The sequence below is a fragment of the Balaenoptera borealis genome, assembly GCF_965194805.1.
Source record: "Balaenoptera borealis genome assembly, chromosome: 20".
Classification (NCBI taxonomy): domain Eukaryota; kingdom Metazoa; phylum Chordata; class Mammalia; order Artiodactyla; family Balaenopteridae; genus Balaenoptera; species Balaenoptera borealis.
In genome coordinates, this window is record NC_138879.1 from 23,056,188 (window position 1) to 23,077,985 (window position 21,798).

At 45.2% G+C, this 21,798-nt stretch overlaps 2 protein-coding genes across 3 annotated transcripts in view; one reads left to right on the forward strand and one right to left on the reverse strand.

The window, feature by feature from the left end:
- Nucleotides 1-1,015: 1,015 nt before the first annotated feature.
- Nucleotides 1,016-13,280, reverse strand: LOC309618610 (RAD52 motif-containing protein 1-like). Its single transcript, XM_082372637.1, has 6 exons — nt 13,118-13,280; nt 12,554-12,717; nt 8,338-8,436; nt 6,588-6,673; nt 4,105-5,131; nt 1,016-3,378 (listed from the first exon to the last, which is right to left on the reverse strand). Exons 1-5 carry the CDS (start codon nt 13,207-13,209, stop codon nt 5,030-5,032), a joined length of 543 nt encoding a protein of 180 aa, XP_082228763.1. The 5' UTR covers nt 13,210-13,280; the 3' UTR covers nt 1,016-3,378; nt 4,105-5,029.
- A 271-nt stretch (nt 13,281-13,551) lies between these two features.
- LOC309618601 (leucine-rich repeat-containing protein 37A2-like) overlaps nt 13,552-21,798 on the forward strand; it is a 45,332-nt gene continuing 37,085 nt past the window's right edge. The window contains exons 1-2 of one of the 2 annotated variants that reach the window (XM_082372622.1): nt 13,552-13,758; nt 18,723-18,821. In XM_082372622.1, coding sequence (XP_082228748.1) covers nt 13,667-13,758; nt 18,723-18,821 — 191 coding nt within the window. In that variant the 5' untranslated portion in view covers nt 13,552-13,666. Of the gene's footprint in view, nt 13,759-14,029; nt 14,323-17,090; nt 18,822-21,798 lie in introns of those variants that run through there. The other variant, XM_082372623.1, reaches the window with a different exon arrangement.

The window sequence follows — 21,798 nt, forward strand, 5'->3', positions numbered from 1 at the left end:
TAACACTAAAATATATGCTAGGCACTGATGGAAGACCTTTACCTATATTAACTCATCTAAATCTCCCAATGAGATTGGAGTCATGGGGAGATTTAGGAGTCATAGGAGTCATCCTATGAGAGGATGACTACCATAATCCCCATTTTACAGATGAGGAAATTGAGTCATAAAGCTAATAAATGACAGACCTGGGTTCAAACCCAGGTAGTCTGGCTCCGGAATCTCTACTCTTAACCACTTTGTTGTATTACCACCAATGAGATGGGGAGAGGGACCTGTTGCTGTAAAGAGGATGGAGTAAAGATGGGAGAAGCGTAGATGTTAAGGAATTAAATAATGGGGTAAAAAATGGAGAAGGAAAACATAAGGGCAATTAAAAGTAAAAGACTGGAGGAGAGGGAAAAATAGTAAGAAGGAGAATGAAGATAAGGAATCATTGACAAACAAAAGGTGGAAACAGAAAGTCAGTCAATGTGGATTGGGGAGATAAGGAGGACCCAGGAAGACCTGAAGAAAGGCTGCCATGTCAGGCAGGATGCAGAGAACAAATGAGGAAAGGCGATTCTTACATGATGGTGAAGGTGCCGTTGTAGGCATTAGGCTCTGGCTCAGGCACTCTGTGGAGCTTCTGCTTTGGGCTGAGACCAACACACGACAGTGTCTCATTTTTGCAGGTACAGAGCTCACATATGCTGATGTTTGTGGTGGCATTCTGTTCTGGCTGCTTCTTTTCTGGGGTATATTTTACACCAGGAAGACCAGGGGATACTGAATACTGAGTGGAAGGAAAAAGGACTGTCTCAGATGGCCTTGGTTGCTGAGATATGTTAACTCCCAGGTCCACAGGTGGAACTGTGACTTGAGTCAGGTTTGGCTGTGCAAGTGTCACCTGAGGGTGTTCTGGAGGGGGAGCTGTAGTCTGCTGCAGGGCTGTAGAATGGTCAGACTCTGTAGTAGGTTCTGGAGTTGTGGTAAGCTCCAGGTCCAAAGGTTTAACTGTGATACTGCGTGAGGCTGGATGCTCAGCATGATCCTGATCTGGTGCTGGAACTGTCACCTCGGGATACAATGGAGACTGAGCTGCAACTGCCTTAATGAGCTCTGGAGGCTGAGCTTGGGTCTGCTGCATAGTTGGAGAAGGTTCATCCTCCATATTGGATTCCAGAGTTAACGTAAGTTCCGGGTCCAAAGGTTGAACTGTGACCTCAGTCAAGGCTGGATGCTGAGCCTGAACTTGCTCTGGATTTGGAAGTGTCACCTCGGGGTATGTTGGAGGAACTATAGTCTCCGGCAGGGGTGTGGAATGTTCCGCCTCCATAGTAGGTTCTGGATTTGTGGTAAGCCCCTGGTCTAAAGGTTGAACTCTGACACTGGGTGATGTTGGAGGCTCAGTGTGATCCTGATCTGGTGCTGGATCTATTGGGTTCTGGTATACTGGAGGCTGAGCTACAAAAACCTCCTTAGGTGGTTCTGGAGGCTGGGTTAAGGTCTCCTGCATGGTTGGAGAAGGTTCATCCTCCTTAGTGGGTTCGGGCCTTATGGTCTGTTCAAGGTCCAAAGGTTGAATTGTGACCTCAGTCAAGGTTGGATGCTGAGCCTGAACTTGCTCTGGATTTGGAAATGTCACCTCGGGGTATGTTGGTTGAGTTGGGGCTCCCTGCTGAACTGGAAAAGGTTCAACATTTTCAGTGGGGGTTGGATGCTGATCTGAAACCTCTTGCTGGACTGACAAAGGTTCGAACTGCTCAGGGGACACTGTAGACTGAGCCGAGTTTTCTTGTTGGGGTGGGGAAGTTTCAACCTCATTAGTGAACGCTGGAGTTACGGTAAGTGCAAGATCCACAGGTTTAACAGTGACATCGGGCCGCTGCAGAAGCTGAGCTTGATCCTGACCTACAGGAGAAACTGTTGTCACATGATGCTCTGGAGAGAAAACTACAGTCACATTAGAGAGCTCTGGAGACTGGGTTGAAGAGGAGTCAGCCTCACCAGGAGACTGTGGATGCTGAGCTGAGGCTTCCTGCTGAGGTGGAGAAGGTACAACCTCAGGAGCCTGTGCATGCTGATCTGGAGTCTCCTGCTGGGTTGTGGCAGGTGTAACTTCTTCTCCAGGATGCTCTGGATACTGAGCTGGGGTCTCCTCTTGTACTGAAGGTTTATTCTGTTCACCGGCTTCTGGAGACTGGGCTGAAGCCTCCTGTTGAACTGGCAAAGGTACAACCTCCTCAGGTGGCTGTGAAGGCAGCGTGGGGGCCTCATGCTGGGTTGTAGAAAATTCTGCATTAGTAAGGGGCACTGAGGGCTGAGCTGAAGGCTTGTGCTGATTTGGAGAAGGTCCCACCTTTCTGGCGTGGGTTCTTTTGTTATGGTAAGCTCCACATCTGCAGGTTTGACAGCGACACTGGATAAGTTTGAATGCTCAGCATGATGGTGACTTGGAGGTGAAACTGTCATTTCAAGATGCTCTTGAGGTTGAGCTGGCTGTTCCTGTTGAGTTGCAGAAGGTTCCACCTCCCCTCAAGAAGGCTCTGGAGGCTGAGCTGGTTGCTCCTGCAGGGTTGCAGAAGGTTCTGTCTCCGCTAGAGACAGAGCTGGGATCTCTTGCTGGGTTGGAGAAGATTCTGCCTCATTAAGGGGCTCTGGAGACTGAGCTGAGGCTTCCTCCTGGGTTGCAGAACTTTCAGCTTCTCCAAAAGACTCTGAAAGCTGAGCTGGGGTCTCCTGCTGGGTTGCTGGCTTCACCTCCTCAGGAGGCTCTGTAGGCTCAGAAGGCTGAGTCGGTTGTTCCTGTTCACTTGGAGAAGGCTCAGCTTCCACAGGAGGCTCTGGAGGCTGACCTGTGGTCTCCTGTTGGGTTGGAGAAGGTTCAACTTCCCCAGGAGGCGCAGAAAGTGGAGCTGGTTGCTCCCGCTCACGTGAAGGCTCAACCTCTCCAGGAGGCTCTGGAGGCTTAGCTGAGGTCTCTGGTTGGGTTGGAGAAGATTCTATCTCCTCAGGATGCTCAAGAGGTGGAGCCAGGGCCTCCTGCTGAGCTGTAGGAAATTCAGCTTCCGGAGTGGGCTCTGGAGTGATGCTAAGTTCCAAATCCAGAGGTTGAAGTGTCACACTGGGCAAGTTTGAATGAGCGTGACGCTGAACGCCAGGGAGAGATGCTACCTCATCACTCACTGGAATTTGGAGTACATACTCAGTAGGGAACCCTGGAGTCTGAGTTGGGGCCTCTTGATGGAGTAGAGAAGGTTCAACCTCCTCAGGGAGCTCTGGAGGCTGAGATGGGGCCCGCTGCTGGACTGGCGGAGGTTCAACCTCCTCAGGGCTCTCTGGAGGCTGAGATGGGGTCTCCTGCTGGACTGGAGAAGGTTCAACCTCTTTGGTGACCTGTGGAGTTATGGTAAGTGCCAGATCCAGAGGTTTAACAGTGACATTGTACAAGTTTGACTGCTGAGTTTCATTTACCCCATGATGTGCTACTGGTTGAACTACAACCTCCTTAAGTGTCTCCAAAGGCTGGGCTAGGGCCTCCTGGGGACTTGAAGTTTCTAGTTCCTCAGGGGCCTCTGAAGGCTGAGATGGAGCCTCCTGCTGAAGTGGAGGTGGCTCTACCTCTTCAGCGGGCTCTGGATGCTGAGCCCGGGCCTCTGCCTGGGGTGAAAAAGATTCAACCTCCTCAGGCGTCTGTGGATGCTGAGCAGGGGCCTCGTGCTGGGGTAAAGATTCAGCCTCCTCAGTGCGCTCTGGATGACGAGTGTGGGCCTCCTGCTGGGATGGAGAAATTTCAGCTTCCACAGGGGGCTCTGGAGGTTCATCTGGGCTCCCCAGAAAATCCGTAGGTAGGCTGTCCTCAGGATAAAAGGCATCCATACTGGGATCTGAATAATCACCCTGCTAACTGTTGTTCTAGACCCTGAGTTTTTTTTTCAAATTGGCCTATAGTTCCAACAACAACTTTGGCAAAACGTTGATGCTGAACTAGATCTTTCTTCAGGTTTGGGGGTGAAACAATAAACTTCACTGGTTTTGAGCTCTTACTACCTAGAGGTGGAACAAGTATTTCAAATGATTGGTGACCTTCAGCCTGATCTAGACCTATGTTTTTAGTCTTACTTTTGTGTCGAGAAGGCAGAACCAAGGCCTGATTCTGATTCCAATCCAGCACTGGAACTTCCTCTGGGAGCTTTTGATGTTGGGTTTGCTTGTTATTCAGATCCTGATGTGGAACAGCAAACTGATCTGGCCCTGTAGGCAGCTCCCCAACTGAATCCGTGTCCGCGTATGGAACCTCAGTCTCAGTCAACTCCTGATGAGGCGGGGCCAACATCTGGACTGGAGACGAGGACGTCAACTAATTAAAGCCCCCGGCTTCTGCCAGGGTGTAAGGGCATGGGGCAATTTGGGAGGGGGGTCTGAGGCTTGTGAAGACCAAGCCTCGGTCAGCCACGGGGGGGTTGGGGGTCACCTGGACGGGGCCCAGGGCCCACTCCGGAGGCTGAAATGCCTGGACTAGAAGCCACAGTTGTTGCCACATGAGGAAGAGCCGTGGCAACCAAAGGCGCAGCCGGGACATAACACGCGGCGGCTCCCAGGCGCAGTGACCCAGGCCACTGAGGAGCCGGAGCTACATCCTGAGTCCGTGCTGAACCGCTGTGCCAGAGCCGACGCCAGGGCTCACGTTAGCAACCGCGCGCCCCTCCCCCACCTAACGTCCCACCCGTTATTTATGACGTGTTTAGTTCCGCCACCGTTATTAGGTTCGTGCGGAGATCCAATGCGCGCCACCAGAGTGGGCCTTTTTCCCAGAGTCCCCAGGGCGCCAGCCATCCTTCCCCTTGCAAAGGCGACAATTACCTCCTGCCGGGCCCTCTTCCCAAGCCCTCCCTGCCCTCCCTGGCCCCAAACAATGAGGCGGGATTTGAGCTGGAGACCCGAGTGGCCCCAAACTCCAGCGGCCCAGGGGTGGCGGGGGGTTGGGAAGGATGCAGAGCTTCCCAAGGAAACCACAAGACCTGACATTCTGGGAAATTCAAAAGTGCTAGTCCAGTTCTGGCAATCTGAACACTTCCTCCTCAAAGCTCAAGTCTGAGAGGCATTCTTCCTCCCTTTGGCCACACGGCTGACAAGAAAAGTAGCTGACCTGCAAAATGAGCACCAGTTAGGGTGGCGGGAAGGGAACACACCTTACAGTTACTCTAAAATGTTGCCATTTCCTCCAAACTCTCAGTATTCACGTCTCATTATTAATTCACCACTCTATTATTAGGGGTTACCACTGAATCAGTGATGACTCCAGAACTTCTGTAGGAGGGCTTTGGGGCAGGTGAGCAATTCATTCTGGGAAAGAGAGTCTAAAACCAAGTGTATGGCCCTTTACATTAGCATGGGAAAACTTCCCCCATCCCACCTTGTCTCAACAGAGCCGTTAATCCAGAAAAAACTACAGTGTCGCTTTGCAGAGGTCTACCCTGTGTGCACACATGGAGAAGACACTTAGAATGTTAAAGTCAGCATGGTAAGTAATTTTCTTGAAGTACTGTAACTAGCATCCAGTTTACTTTCTTCACAGTCCTTTTCATAATCTATTTAATTTTAGTCCTTTTTAATTGTCTGGTACACCTTTAACACCTAAACTCCAAGAGAGAAGGAGCTTCATCTTATTTCCAGTGCCTAGCACATAATGGTTTCTAAATGGAACTGATTCCAAGATTGGCCTCATTTAGGAATGGATCTGTTGTTATAATCAGCTTTCCGAAATCTGTAGTATCAATAAGGAATCCTTTCCTCTCACATTTCACAGGAAGCTAGACTTCTTAAAGCCCAAACATGGAAACGTTTGAAGTTTCCTTGACTGAATTAAATTGAATTAAATTAATTATTTTGTACAGGAAACACTTTCAAAATTTTTACATTTTTCAGAACATAACCACCTTTTCTTTCTCTACTTTCTTCCCTTCAAAACAAACTTTGCAACATTGGGGTGAGTTCAATAATCAGAAATCTAGCCCCAAATTAAGCTCTCAATGACATGAAACACATTTTTTGCTCCTTTTTAACAAAAATCCTATATGCAGTACATTAATGTTTTCTTTTAGAAATTACGTTGACAACTTAATCCCTAATTCGAGGCATCCATATAATTGGTTTACAGAAAGGTTCTTCCGCAAAATATTTAACACCAGATATATATGAGATGCTGAGATCTGGGTAATATACCTTACTTGAAAGGCATGAATAGTTTTTAAACACTGTAGCATAATCACACTTAAGGCCATAGTTACTTTGTTCCCAAATCCCTGCAATTCTATTTAAGGGGAGTTCTAAAAGGCCTGTGTCTTCTCCTGTGTCCACAACTGTAGACGTACACTGATGGCCCTCAATCCTGCTCTCCAAACTTCAAATAAGGGGCCAGAGACAAGGCTCGGGACCTGGAGAAGTCCTAGAAATTCCCTGCCTCAAAAGCAGTTTCAGAGTTTCACATCTTCCGAAGGTTGACAGAGCTGAGTAGACATGCCAAAGTCTTCCAAATCCTGCTGGTTGTTTTGAATTATGGCTACACTGGCTGTGTATCCCCTTGAGTTTTTATCTCCACATACTTGAATTAAATCCTGTTGTTCCTCTTCAGTTCTAGCATCTGTGACCTCTTCACAGGGTCTATATGCCACAGCTATTTTACCACTTTCTGAAATAAAGTTAACAAGGATCAATTCAGAAGTTTTCTTGTTCTAAAACTTCCTGTATACAATGGTAGCACCCAATACTTAGACATTCTTTTGATTTCTAAAAGCAGAAAATAAGAGCATTTTCCTAGAAGTGCCCTCGTCTGACACTTCAGTTTTTATCATAATTATTTGTGAAAAAATATATGAGAAGTGTCAACTTTGGTTCAAAAACCTTTATGATCTTAGAAATAAGAACTAAGGAATAATGACATAGGAAGTAAAAGCTGTGGAAACAAAAATGTTCAATCACAATACAATTAAATAGGAAGGCATTAGGTGGGGGTCAAAGTGAATTCAAACCTGGGATAGGTACCACTGGACTACAATAGATACTTCATATTAGAAGCAAGGCAAGTGCCTACTCCTTGGGACCAAAATTCTACCAGATACAATGAACAAAGCTTTGGAGACAGAGACAGAGAGAGAGAGAGCATTTCAACACTCTACTGGCAGAAACTGGCCCATGTACCTTTTGGACAATACAGCTTTCCTCAAGGCAAGCTAGAGCCACCAGGCTTTTTGGTCTAGGGAGTTTTGAGTACATATAAGGAATACCTTTGCATATTAGGGACAAACAACCCAGACATTTAGTTTGGTTCTTAGAGGTTGTTACCCAGAGTTGACAGCTGATGGAGATTCTGCCTGATGACCAGGGAAGTCAAACTTCACTGGAAGGACTGCTCAGGCTGGAAGGCCAAGACCAATCCAGGGTCAACTCTTACAAGCAAATAAGGTCTCTGACAACTTAGCTAGGAGTTCTCAGTCTCTAAGCCTGCAGGGCTGTGAAGCAGCGGAGCAATTCTGTTCCGGGAATCTACTAATCATAAAGTTTCCTTTGGGCACAGCCTGTCACATTCTCACCGCTGTATAACTAACTCGATAGGGAACACAGTCAATGCTATTCAGTAGCATGACCACTTTCAAGGCTCACAAAAACGCAGCCGATTATTATATAAGAATCATATTCACCCAATATATCAGAAATGAAAACTGAAATTAAATGGATTCCAAAAACATAATCTAATAAACTCTTCAACAAGAAAACAACAATGATAATAATAATAGTCAATATATTTTGTCTCCTTACTATGTTTCAGGCATAGTTCTAAGCTTTTGACATTCATCATCTCATTTACTCTTACAATATCCCCCATTAGGTGATAAGCTGAATTACTAACCCTATTTGCAGATAGGAATAAGAAATTGCAGCTTAGAGACAGTAAATACCTTCAAATGTCTCCGGCTAGGAAAATCTAAAATTGCAACAACAACAAAAAATTCTAAGAGACAAAGTTAGGACTCAAACACAGGTGTCCAAGGCTTAGAATCACTACACTATTCTGTATGATAAGCAAGCAATTGAGGAAGAACTGGATCAAACACTTTCTGTATGAACTGAGGCAAGTCATTCTACATCTAAACACCGGGGACAATAATAGTTGCTGTCGTTTTTCTCATAAATGCCACAAAGAACAAATTTAAGACTGCTGCTGTGAAAGCATCTGGTGAATGAAAGAATACGTAATGTTTTAGATAACCATTATTTTCATCCAATCAACTTTTCAAATAAGTTTATTTGCTCACTGAAACTGAATCACTTCAAGGACAATCAAAAAGGTCTTACCTAAAACCACAATCAGCAGTTTCTGGAATGCATCTGTCATAGCCTTGTGAATAGCAAGCTTCTGGGTTCCCTTCCTTTTCATAAGGAATGATAATGACCCTAAATCCAACCAAAACAGATGAATTTAAAATGCCTATCTGAATAACTGATTTCTAGGTTATATGTTTAAAACTAAAAATGCATCTGTCATTCTTAGATCATTATCTTAGTGATTAAGGGCAGGCACAACACTGGGGTACTGCTGAATGTCTCTGTTGTAGGTATACGCTGGCATGGCACATTTTTACTGCTCAGATCTGTTCTGGAAGTTCCTAAAATACTCGATGGGAAATGCAAACCAAGGACGTGGCACAAATCTCATGTTACTCACAGCTTTCAAATGGACAAGCTGAGGCTACACTGCTACAGACCCTGCTCTCCTGTGCGTAAAGGGCTGGATTCATACAGTGAGATAGACTTGGTGGTAGTGCAGATGATCTGGCCTCTCCTCAACCATCACCCACTCAGGTGGATGGTGGAGCCTCCTCCACTCCATTCGCTAACAGTTCCGCCTCTGACGTAAAACCCTAAGCCCAAGTGCCATGGATTCCAGGAAAAAACTCAAGTACCAATGGGAATCCCCTTTCTAGGGATCTACATTTACTTTTTCCGCTCAGGCCCTTCTGTAGGAGGCAAAGGACTGAACATTTACACAAGAGTTTATTTCAATCTTTAGACAATGATTGGGCGGGCTGGCAGTGGCGGGCTGCACAGGCTCCCGGGAGGGGAGGAGTGGAGAGTGACCTGTGCTCGCACACAGGCTTCTTGGTGGCTGCAGCAGCAGCCTTAGCGTCCCATGCCCGTCTCTGGGGTCCGCGCTGATAGCCGCGGCTCGCGCCCGTCTGTGGAGCTCCTTAAAGCGGCGCTCCTAATCCTCTCTCCTCACGCACCAGGAAACAAAGAGGCAAGAAAAAGTCTTTTGCCTGTTCGGCAGCTCCAGACCTTTTCCCGGACTCCCTCCCGGTTAGCCGTGGTGCACAAACCCCTTCAGGCTGTGTTCACACCGCCAACCCCAGCCCTCTCCCTGCAATCCGACCTCTGAAGCCCGAGCCTCAGCTCCCAGCCCCTTCCACCCTGGCGGGTGAGCAGACAAGCCTCTCGGGCTGGTGAGTGCTGCTCGGCGCCGAGCCTCTGTGCGGGAATCTCTCCGCTTTGCCCTCCGCACCCCTGCGGCTGCGCTCTCCTCCGCGGCTCCGAAGGTTCCCCCCTCCGCCACCCACAGTCTCCGCCTGCGAAGGGGCTTCCCAGTGTGTGGAAACCTCTCCTCCTTCACAGCTCCCACTGGTGCAGGTCCCGTCCCTATTCTTTCGTCTCTGTTATTTCTTTTTTCTTTTGCCCTACCCAGGTACGTGGGGAGTATCTTGCCTTTTGGGAGGTCTGAGGTCTTCTGCCAGCGTTCAGTGGGTGTTCTATAGGAGCAGTTCCACGTGTAGATGTATTTCTGATGTATCTGTGGGGAGGAAGGTGATCTCCGCATCCTACTCTTCTGCTACCGTTTCCTCTCTCTAACAAGCTTCTTTGAGAGTGCAAATATTTCCAGTCTTAACTCTCTAAAAAACTTACATATTACTGTGGATTTTTTACATCACTAGTTCTTTCTTAAATGTCTATTTCCATTTTGAACAGGGTGTAGTATAGAAATATAGTCATAAAAATTCAAATAATACAAATAAAGTCAAAGCATTGTTAATTCTTTATTGATGTGTTTGTGCATCTTCCTCCGTCACTAGTTTATGAGCTCCTTAAGTGCTTGAAGGAACCGTATACTATTCTTTCCTTGCTACCAGAAACAAGCATAGATCTTGGCATATAATAGAGGAGTGATGGTCTGTTGACTGAGTGAATGAATGAGTACGTAAGAAAATGAAATTACTTTCTCCAACTGAAGCTGCCTGCTGGGAAGGAGAAATGAAGACTAATTTTTAAATGTGGAGTGTCACAACATTTAAAACAGGGAGGCTAGGCCCTGTACGGTGAGTCATAATGGAGCTGTCCTGGACAATTAGGAAGCTTCAGAAGGGCTCTGAGCCCCTGGGTAGTAGAGACAGTTGACATCTGGGATAACCTGGCCACAGTTCTTACTTGCAAACATTTCCCTTAGTGCTACTGAGAAAAACTCAGATACATTAGGCCTTTCCTTCATTTTATTTGAAGATGTTATTCTCTTGTCTGTATTTATAAAAAATACAGGGGAAAAATACAAGATAAAATACAAAAAGATAAGAAGTACGTATACCTGCTAATGAATAAAAGAAGACCTAATTGGAACTTCCCTGCTGGTGCAGTGGTTAAGACTCTGTGCTCCCAATGCAGGGGGCCCGGGTTCGATCCCTGGTCAGTGAACTAGGTCTCACGTGCATGCTGCAACTAAGAGTTCGCACGCCACAGTTAAGGAACCTGCGAGGCACAACTAAAGGAGCCTGCCTGCTGCAACTGGGGAGCCCATGTGCCGCAACTGGGGAGCCCTTGAGCCACAACTAAGGAGCCGGCCTGCTGCAACTAAGACCCGGTGCAACCAAATAGATAAATAAATAAAATTTAAAAAGAACGCATAATTAACAATTTCGGGGCTGTGGGTAGTAAACTAAGGCTCTGCATTAAATAAAGAAATCTAATACGAATGCCCTTTCCTCTCAACTCTATAGTGACTTGTAGAACATTTTCTTCATTACTCTATCAGCGACGGGCTTTATGCTGTGAAAATCTCAGAACCTAAGCTTATGGAATGGTCTTAATGTCCAATATAAGAAAACAACTCATTACTCACAACTGATACCAAGTAACTGTCTCATAATCTTTCCAGGACCATCCGTAATATCTGAGTGGTTATGTGAAATGGTCGCAGGGCCGCAAATTAAAGAATGTCGGAGACAAAAGCATTTCAATCCCAGGGGGTACAGCCAGGATTGAAGAGGGTGTTAAACAGGGTACAGAAGTGGGAGGTAGTGCACCTGGAGTCACATCTGAGGAGAGTTCTCAGATTCAATAAAGGTGAAATCAGTGAGTAAAGAAATATGGGTGAGAATAGTCAGCAAGGTCAGTGGGAAGTAGCCAGAGCAAGAAGCCAATCAGAGAAGACACACAATTATACAGTGAAAGATCTGGGAAATCGAAGCCTCACTCACTTAGTCAGAGGAATTGAAAAGGTCCTTGAAAAAGGAATGGTGGCTGAATGGAGGCACATCATGAAATGTTAATTCTGGGGAAGTAAAATTGGATGGCATGTTAATATTGAATAAGGTTTCTACAGTGCATTAAAGAATATTTTAACCATTTTCTGGAATCTGAAGGGAGTTCTGAATAGGCAGTTTGAGAGTGATGATGATGATGAAGCCTCCTTTATGTTACATCTGACAAAAGTTTGTCAAGCTCGGGACTTCCCGGGTGGCACAGTGGTTAAGAGTCCACCTGCCACTGCAGGGGACACGGGTTCGATCCCTGGTCCGGGAAGATCCCACATGCCGCAGAGCAACTAAGCCCGTGTGCCACAACTACTGAGCCTGTGCTCTAGAGCCCGTGAGCCACAACTACTGAAGCCCGCGTGCCTAGAACCCGTACTCCGCAACAAGAGAAGCCATCGCGATGAGAAGCCCACGCACCGCAAGGAAGAGCAACCCCCGCTCGTCGCAACTAGACAAAGCCGGCGCGCAGCAACAAGACCCAACGCAGCCAAAAATAAATTAATTAATTAATTTAAAAAACAATTTGTCAACCTCACAGATTTAAAATCCACATAAAAGTAAATATAAGGAAGACTCTTGTGAAGATTCCTTAAATTAAGGGGCAGCATAAACTGACATGGGGTTTAACATCAGTTAAGTTTGGGTTTGGCCTCTAGTTTCCACATTTACTGTCATGAACCTTAAGTAAGTCACTTAACCATCCTGAGTTCGAGTTTCTTCATCTAAAAAAAGAAAGAAAGAACTGGGGAACTGGGGGATCAGTGGAGCAGTGCATCTGAGAGCATTCTGTACACCACAGTGCTGTACAAACGCTGGCCTTTTCCGCCCCCCCCACCCCGAGATCTTAGTTCACGGAGCAGGGATTGAACCCCAGCCCTCAGCAGTGAAAGTGCAGAGTTCTAACCACTGGGCCGCCAGGGAATTCCCGATGGCCTATTAGTTTTAAATTCAGCACTTCATCCCAGTAGAGCAAGGAATTCCACATTTGGACCCACCTTCACTGGAGATGCCTGAAGAAGCTGCTTCTGGTCGCATGCCTTTTGGGCTCTGTGGGCATCCCTTGCTGAATAAACTTTGATGATGGCATAGAACCCAGGACCGGCCACTGCTGCGTTTGGGACGACTCGGACCGAATACTGAAGGCCAAACTGGGAGAAGACTGTGAACAGAGAATGCTGTAGGGTGGTCCCATGCTAAGTAAGTGCAGGCAATTTCACGCCCAGGAAGCCAAACCGCCCGTTCCCTTCCATTCCCCCAGCCCTTCGCCGCAGGCAACTGTGGTGAGCCTGCAACTCCAAACACTTCTCATTTCAGCAACAAGTTTCCCTCTGAAAACCTAAGCTTCGAGAAGCATTAGGAGACAGTGCCGGCTGTTGGGAGCTATCTCTCAAAAATCTGTGGGGGCGAGCTGACTGCTCAGGTCGGCTCTAGAACTAAGATTCCTCTCAGCGGACACCACAGGCAGATGAGGTGCTGAAGCAGTACCCCGGGGCGCCCAGTTAATGAGGCGCGAGGTGGCTTCCTCCAGCCCTCCCTCCGCCCCGGCTCGGCTCACTTACAAGGCCTCGGCCGTGGGTCCAGAGCTCAGCTCCCACACCAGCAAGGTTTTGTCACCCACGATGGGAACCACAAAATTTACCAACGGCACCATCCCACCGTTACCGCTCGTGCGCGGCTCGGTGCGCAGGCGGACTGCGCCTGCGCACGGGCGTCTGCGCACTCGCGCCTGCGCACGGGCATCTGCGCACTCGAGCCTCGCACCGCGTCTGCGCACGCGCTCCTGAGCACCGCATCTGCGCACGCGCGCCTGCGCACAGCGCCTGCGCACTACGTCTGCGCTGGCGCGCGTGCGGAGAGTCGGTGCGTATGCGCGCGTAGGCAGAAGGGGTTCATAGACGCCGTGCACAGACGCTCGTCCGCAGACGCGCGGGCGCAAACGTCCGTGCGCAGGCGCCCGGGCGCAGAGGCCCTTTCGCTATCGCGCGTGCGCATATGTCCCTGCGCAGGCGTGCGACCACACACGCCTTGCGCAGACGCCCGTCCGCAGGCGCGCGTGCGCAGGCGCAGTCCGCTTGCGCACTGAGCCGCGCACGAGCGGTAACGGTCGGATGGTGCCGTTGGTAACATTTGTGGTTCCCATCGTGGGTGACAAAACCTTGCTGGTGTGGGAGCTGAGCTCTGGACCCACGGCCGAGGCCTTGTAAGTGAGCCGAGCCGGGGCGGAGGGAGGGCTGGAGGAAGCCACCTCGCGCCTCAGTAACTGGGCTCCCCGGGGTACTGCTTCAGCACCTCATCTGCCTGTGGTGTCCGCTGAGAGGAATCTTAGTTCTAGAGCCGACCTGAGCAGTCAGCTCGCCCCCACAGATTTTTGAGAGATAGCTCCCAACAGCCGGCACTGTCTCCTAATGCTTCTCGAAGCTTAGGATTTCAGAGGGAAACCTGTTCATGAAATGAGAAGTGTTTGGATTTGCAGGATCACCACAGTTGCCTGCGGCGAAGGGCTGGGGGAATGGAAGGGAACGGGCGGTTTGGCTTCCTGGGCGTGAAATTGCCTGCACTTACTTAGCATGGGACCACCCTACAGCATTCTCTGTTCACAGTCTTCTCCCAGTTTGGCCTTCTGTATTCGGTCCGAGTCGTCCCAAACGCAGCAGTGGCCGGTCCTGGGTTCTATGCCATCATCAAGGTTTATTCAGCAAGGGATGCCCACAGAGCCCAAAAGGCATGCGACCAGAAGCAGCTTTTTTAGGCATCTCCAGTGAAGGTGGGTCCAAATGTGGAATTCCTTGCTCTACTGGGATGAAGTGCTGAATTTAAAACTAATAGGCCATCGGGAATTCCCTGGGGGGTCCAGTGGTTAGGACTCTGCACTTTCACTGCTGAGGGCCCGGGTTCAATCCCTGGTCTGGGAAGTAAGATCCCGGGGTGGGGGAGGGGGGAAGGCCAGCGTTTGTACAGCACTGTGGTGTACAGAATGCTCTCAGATGCACTGCTCCACTGATCCCCCAGTTCCCCAGTTCTTTCTTTTTTTTTTTTTAGATGAAGAAACTCGAACTCAGGATGGTTAAGTGACTTACTTAAGGTTCATGACAGTAAATGTGGAAACTAGAGGCCAAACTCAAACTTAAGTGATGTTAAACACCATGTCATTTTATGCTGCCCCTTAATTTAAGGAATCTTCACAAGAGTCTTCCTTATATTTACTTTTATGTGGATTTTAAATCTGTGAGGTTGACAAATTGTTTTTTAAATTAGTTAATTAATTTATTTTTGGCTGCGTTGGGTCTTGTTGCTGCGCGCCGGCTTTGTCTAGTTGCGACGAGCGGGGGTTGCTCTTCCTTGCGGTGCGTGGGCTTCTCATCGCGATGGCTTCTCTTGTTGCGGAGTACGGGTTCTAGGCACGCGGGCTTCAGTAGTTGTGGCTCACGGGCTCTAGAGCACAGGCTCAGTAGTTGTGGCACACGGGCTTAGTTGCTCTGCGGCATGTGGGATCTTCCCGTACCAGGGATCGAACCCGTGTGCCCTGCATTGGCTGGCGGACTCTTAACCACTGTGCCACCCGGGAAGTCCCGAGCTTGACAAACTTTTGTCAGATGTAACATAAAGGAGGCTTCATCATCATCATCACTCTCAAACTGCCTATTCAGAACTCCATTCAGATTCCAGAAAATGGTTAAAATATCCTTTAATGCATTGTAGAAACCTTATTCCATATTAACATGCCATCCAATTTTACTTCCCATTTCACATAACCACTGAGATATTACGCATGATCCTGGAAAGATTATGAGACAGTTACTTGGTATCAGTTGTGAGTAATGAGTTCTTTTTTCACATTGGACATTAAGACCATTCCATAAGCTTAGGTTCTGAGATTTTCACAGCATAAAGCCCGCACTGATAGAGTAATGAAGAAAATGTTCTACAAGTCACTATAGAGTTGAGAGAAAAGGGCATTCGTATTAGATTTCTTTAATGCAGAGCCTTAGTTTACTACCCACAGCCCCGAAATTGTTACCTACTTTAATTATGCGTTCTCTTTAAATTTTATTTATTTATTTGGTTCCACCGGGTCTTAGTTGCAGCAGGCGGGCTCCTTAGTTGCGGCAGGTGAGCTCCCCAGTTGCAGCAGGCAGGCTCCTTTAGTTGTGGCTCACAGGCTCCTTAACTGTGGCATGCAAACTCTTAGTTGCAGCATACACGTGAGACCTAGGTCCCTGACCAGGGATCGAACCCGGGCCCCCTGCATTGGGAGCACAGAGTCTTAACCACTGCACCAGCAGGGAAGTTCCAATTATGTCTTCTTTTATTCATTAGCAGGTATACATACTTCTTATCTTTTTTCCTCTGTATTTTTTGTACATACAGACAAGAGAATAACATCTTCAACTAAAATGAAGGAAAGGCCTAATGTATCTGAGTTTTTCTCAGTAGCACGAAGGGAAATGTTTGCCAGCAAGAACTGTGGCCAGGTTATCCCAGATGTCAACTGTCTCTACTACCCAGGGACTCAGAGCCCTTCTGAAGCTTCCTAATTGTCCAGGACCGCTCCATTATGACTCACCGTACAGGGCCTAGCCTCCCTGTTTTAAATGTTGCGACACTCCACATTTAAAAATTAGTCTTCATTTCTCCTTCCCAGCAGGCAGCTTCAGTTGGAGAAAGTAATTTCATTTTCTTATGTACTCATTCATTCACTCAGTCAACAGACCATCACTCCTCTATTATATGCCAAGATCTATGCTTGTTTCTGGTAACAAGGAAAGAATAATATATGGTTCCTTCAAGCACTTAAGGAGCTCATAAACTAGTGACGGAGGAAGATGCACAAACACATCAAAAAAGAATTAACAATGCTTTGACTTTATTTGTATTATTTGAATTTTTATGACTGTATTTCTATACTACACCCTGTTCGAAATGGAAATAGACATTTAAGAAAGAACTAGTGATGTAAAAAAATCCACAGTAATATGTAAGTTATTTAGAGAGCTAAGACTGGAAATATTTGCACTCTCAAAGAAGCTTGTTAATGCAGATGAACCTCTGATTCTTTTGGTTGCTTTACTTACATTTATAGAGGTATACGTATTCCCTCTTCTAACAGGGGTTAGTAACTTGGGGAGGGGGTGCTACAGATTAAGGTCCTAATTCAGTTGCAGGTCTATCTTATCTCGTCTTCAGGTCATATTCTCATCTCATACAGGATGAGATGACTAAAACAGTTCACTTCCTTTGCTTACCCCCAGCCCCGTAATAGGCTTCTGCTGGGCTTCCTTTGTTGCTTTCATCATCACTTTCACCACCAGAGGTCAGGGAACCTTCCGGTTAATCAGGGGCCCTGGAAATGATGCAGAAAGGTACTGACTTAAAAATAATAAATAACATTTATTTAGGGTTCACTTTGAACTCATTGCTTAAAATGTTCTATTTAATCTTCACTCTATGAAATTGGTATTGATAAATCTCAGGTATATTCAAAATAAGTCTCTATGTAGGGTTGTGATATTTTTAGGTCTTTTATGTCTTTAGGGTCGTCTCGGCACCAGACATAAGGCGGTTCGACATAATACGCTTGCCCTGAACAGCTCCAGATGCCAAGAATTGGCAAATTACTACTTTGGTTTCAATGGGTGGTCAAAAAGGATCATCAGGGTAAACTCTGTAGATTTTCTTTGACTAACCAGACTCCTTTCAACATTGAACTCCTAGACTTTAGAGAGAAGCATAGAGCAGGGCTATGGGGAGGAGATGTGAGAGGCTTCCACATGGAAGTATCTGAGCATTGGCCTGCCACCTAGAATTAGTGATAATCTCAATGACTTGGATGGTGGTGTCCATAATTTTCTCCAGTATTTGTATGGTATATAATAAAAAAGTGTTGTCTATATTTAGTCATTCATTTGCAAGTCTCACTTGACTTTGAAGCTATAGCATACCTAAAGTATTACCTGGGATTGCTGGAGTTTAGTTTTTATCGCTAACACCAGCATATTTTGAAGTCTAGCCTTTAATTCAAAATCCTAACAGCTTCAGGATCTTTCTAACCTTGAAGAAAGGGAAAATGAAGATATTGTGACACCACTTCAGAAGCAAAGCCTGAAGTTCTTCTGTGCTTTAGAGGTGGCGTTGCCCTCCCACGAGTGCAGGAGTCCTGCAGCTGGCATGGCTGAGGAACCTTTGGATAAGTTGGAGGAAGGTCTGTTTTCCAGTATGTGTGTGTGTGGGGAGGTGAGGGAGTGGGATTTCTCTTTTTTCCTTTCTTTCTGAAACTCAACTTTTAGATACATCATCACCTTGGCTAAGCAACTAAAGCCCTGGGCAGAATTTTTCTGCCTGACAATATAGGTTTTTATCTTAGGCAATACCTGACAGCACCTTAAACTTTAGAATTTTAGAACTGACTGCCTGCCAAGAAACTTAGGAGGAGGGAAAATTAGTTAGTTGGTTTTTTTTTTTTTTTTTTTGGTTAATAATTTGTTTTTTGCTAAAATAATCCCTCAAATACAGATGTCTTCTGGCCTTCAGTTATCCCAACAAAATCATTGTCTAAAGATTGAAATAAACTCTTGTGTAAATGTTCAGTCCTTTGCCTCCTATAGAGGGGCCTGAGCGGAAAAAGTAAATGTAGATCCCTAGAAAGGGGATTCCGACTGGTACTGAGTTTTTTCCTAGAATCCATGGCACTTGGGCTTAGGGTTTTACGTCAGAGGCGGAACTGTTAGCGAATGGAGTGGAGGAGGCTCCACCATCCACCTGAGTGGGTGATGGTTGAGGAGAGGCCAGATCATCTGCACTACCACCAAGTCTATCTCACTGTATGAATCCAGCCCTTTACGCACAGGAGAGCAGGGTCTGTAGCAGTGTAGCCTCAGCTTGTCCATTTGAAATCTGTGAGTAACATGAGATTTGTGCCACGTTCTTGGTTTGCATTTCCCATCGAGTATTTTAGGAACTTCCAGAATAGATCTGAGCAGTAAAAATGTGCCATGCCAGGGTATACCTACAACAGAGACATTCAACCATACCCCAGTGTTGTGCCTGCCCTTAATCACTAAGATAATGATCTAAGAATGACAGATGCATTTTTAGTTTTAAACACATAACCTAGAAATCAGTTATTCAGATAGGCATTTTAAATTCATCTGTTTTGGTTGGATTTAGGGTCATTATCATTCCTTATGAAAAGGAAGGTAACCCAGAAGCTTGCTATTCAGAAGGCTATGACAGATGCATTCCGGAAACTGCTGATTGTGGTTTTAGGTAAGACCTTTTTTTTTTCAGTACTCACTCAAAGTTCATTAAAATAAATGTCCTATGATATGTCCTTTAGTTGTAGTAAAAGTAGCTCTTATATACTTTATTTTTAACTTTTCTCTCTTTGAATATCATTCACAGGCACAGACTCAACTTCTTATATAATGATAATAACTTTTTCTTACTGATGTTCAAGTATTCACAACTTAGCTACTAGTAGCAGCTTTAAGATGACTCTTTGTCCTTTCAGCATTATCCTAGAGAATTTCTTTTTTTTTTCACACACACACACACACACACACACACACACACACACACACTGTATTTTATTTTTACAAGAGATAAATAGACTGACACCAAGCATTGTAAATGGATGACCACAACAAAAGCAACAATGATTGCCATTACCAAACACGAAACACACTCATACTATGTCATAATATTGACATTCAGTCCAGTAATCCTCCACTGTAACAGCTCCTTTACTTTGCAGTGAAAATTGATTTCTATATTCTTTACCTCTGAGTCCTTGTGGAATTTTTTCTTTTTAATTCAAACAGAAAGTCACAAAAATTATACTCATCCTCATCAGTTCACTCAGTGCCATGTAATTAATTTTTTTTTTCATCTTGATCTTTTGTTAGCACTTTTATGAGTTCATCAGCTTTCCATTAGAGTTCTGAAAATGCTTATTCATTCAGTTCAGCAGTACAGTTCCCAGAAACCTGTACTTGTCAGAGTCTTTTCTATGAATTCCTTGAAGATGAAACCCTTTTATAGGAACATATTTGCAAAAGCATCAGAGTACACCCAGAACTGTCTGTAACTGACAAAAGACTTAAAAATGACCACGGATAAAGATTTGATGAAAGTTCATAATAGTGCAATTGACAATGAAATTTAGTTTTTTCTGAGATATACATTTTAAAGTAATAACTAGAATTATGACTTATGATACCAGAACATATAAGATTTTTAGAAATTTCACGTAATGTCTGAAACATTTATATTAACATATTTCCATACAGATAACCCAATGAAAGTTTAGTATTAGTTGTTTCGTTTGTTTGTTTTTTTATCCTGCAGGTTCTTATTAGTCATCAGTTTTATACAAATCAGTGTATACATGCCAATCCCAATCGTCCAATTCAGCACACCACCATCCCCACCCCACCGCAGTTTTTCCCCCTTGGTGTCCATATGTCTGTTCTCTACATCTGTGTCTCAACTTCTGCCCTGCAAACCGGCTCATCTGTACCATTTTTCTAGGTTCCACATACATGCCTTAATATAGGATATTTGTTTTTCTCTTTCTGACTTACTTCACTCTGTATGACAGTCTCTAGATCCATCCACGTCTCAACAAATGACTCAATTTCGTTCCTTTTTATGGCTGAGTAATATTCCATTGTATATATGTACCACATCTTCTTTAACCATTCGTCTGTCGATGGGCATTTAGGTTGCTTCCATGTCCTGGCTACTGTAAATAGTGCGGCAGTGAACATTGGGGTGCATGTGTCTTTTTGAATTATGGTTTTCTCTGGGTATATGCCCAGTAGTGGGATTGTTGGATCATATGGTAAATCTATTTTTAGTTTTTTAAGGAACCTCCATACTGTTCTCCATAGTGGCTGTATCAATTTACATTCCCACCAACAGTGCAAGAGGGTTCCCCTTTCTCCACACCCTCTCCAGCATTTGCTGTTTGTAGATTTTCTGATGATGCCCATTCTAACTGGTGTGAGGTGATACCTCATTGTAGTTTTGATTTGCAGTTCTCTAATAATTAGTGATGTTGAGCATCTTTTCATGTGCTTCTTGGCCATCTGTATGTCTTCTTTGGAGAAATGTCTATTTAGGTCTTCTGCCCATTTTTGGATTGGGTTGTTTGTTTCTTTAATATTGAGCTGAATGAGCTGTTTATATATTTTGGAGTTTAATCCTTTGTCCGTTGATTCGTTTGCAAATATCTTCTCCCATTCTGAGGGTTGTCTTTTCGTCTTGTTTACGGTTTCCTTTGCTGTGCAAAAGCTTTGAAGTTTCATTAGGTCCCATTTATTAATTTTTGTTTTTATTTCCATTACTCTAGGAGGTGGATCAAAAAAGATCTTGCTGTGATTTATGTCAGAGAGTGTTCTTCCTATGTTTTCCTCTAAGAGTTTTATAGTGTCCGGTCTTACATTTAGGTCTCGAATCCATTTTGAGTTCATTTTTGTGTATGGTGTTAGGGAGTGTTCTAATTTCATTCTTTTACATGTAGCTGTCCAGTTTTCCCAGCACTACTTATTGAAGAGACTGTCTTTTCTCCATTGTATATCTTTGCCTCCTTTGTCATAGATGAGTTGACCATAGGTGCGTGGGTTTATCTCTGGGCTTTCTATCTTGTTCCATTGATCTATGTTTCTGTTTTTGTGCCAGTACCATATTGTCTTGATGACTGTAGCTTTGTAGTATAGTCTGAAGTCAGGGAGTCTGATTCCTCCAGCTCTGTTTTTTTCCCTCAAGACTGCTTTGGCTATTCGGGGTCTTTTGTGTCTCCATACAAATTTTAAGATGATTTGTTCTAGTTCTGTAAAAAATGCCATTGGTAATTTGATAGGGATTGCATTGAATCTGTAGATTGCTTTGGGTAGTATAGTCATTTTCACAATATTGATTCTTCCAATCCAAGAACATGGTATATCTCTCCATCTGTTGGTATCATCTTTAATTTCTTTCATCAGTGTCTTATACTTTTCTGCATACAGGTCTTTTGTCTCCCTAGGTAGGTTTATTCCTAGGTATTTTATTCTTTTTGTTGCAATGGTAAATGGGAGTGTTTCCATAATTTCTCTTTCAGATTGTTCATCATTAGTGTATAGGAATGCAAGAGATTTCTGTGCATTAATTTTGGATCCTGCAACTTTACCAAATTCATTGATTAGCTCTAGTAGTTTTCTGGTGGCATCTTTAGGATTCCCTATGTATAATATCATGCCAT

Coding starts and splice junctions, on each gene's coding strand:
- LOC309618610 (XM_082372637.1), bottom strand. CDS start 13,209: ATGGTGCCGTTGGTAAATTTTGTGGTTCCCATCGTGGGTGACAAAACC. Junction 12,718..13,117: donor GGACCCACGGCCGAGGCCTT/GTAAGTGAGCCG, acceptor CTCTGTTCACAG/TCTTCTCCCAGTTTGGCCTT. Junction 5,132..6,587: donor AACAACAGGATTTAATTCAA/GTATGTGGAGAT, acceptor CTCATTTTGCAG/GTCAGCTACTTTTCTTGTCA.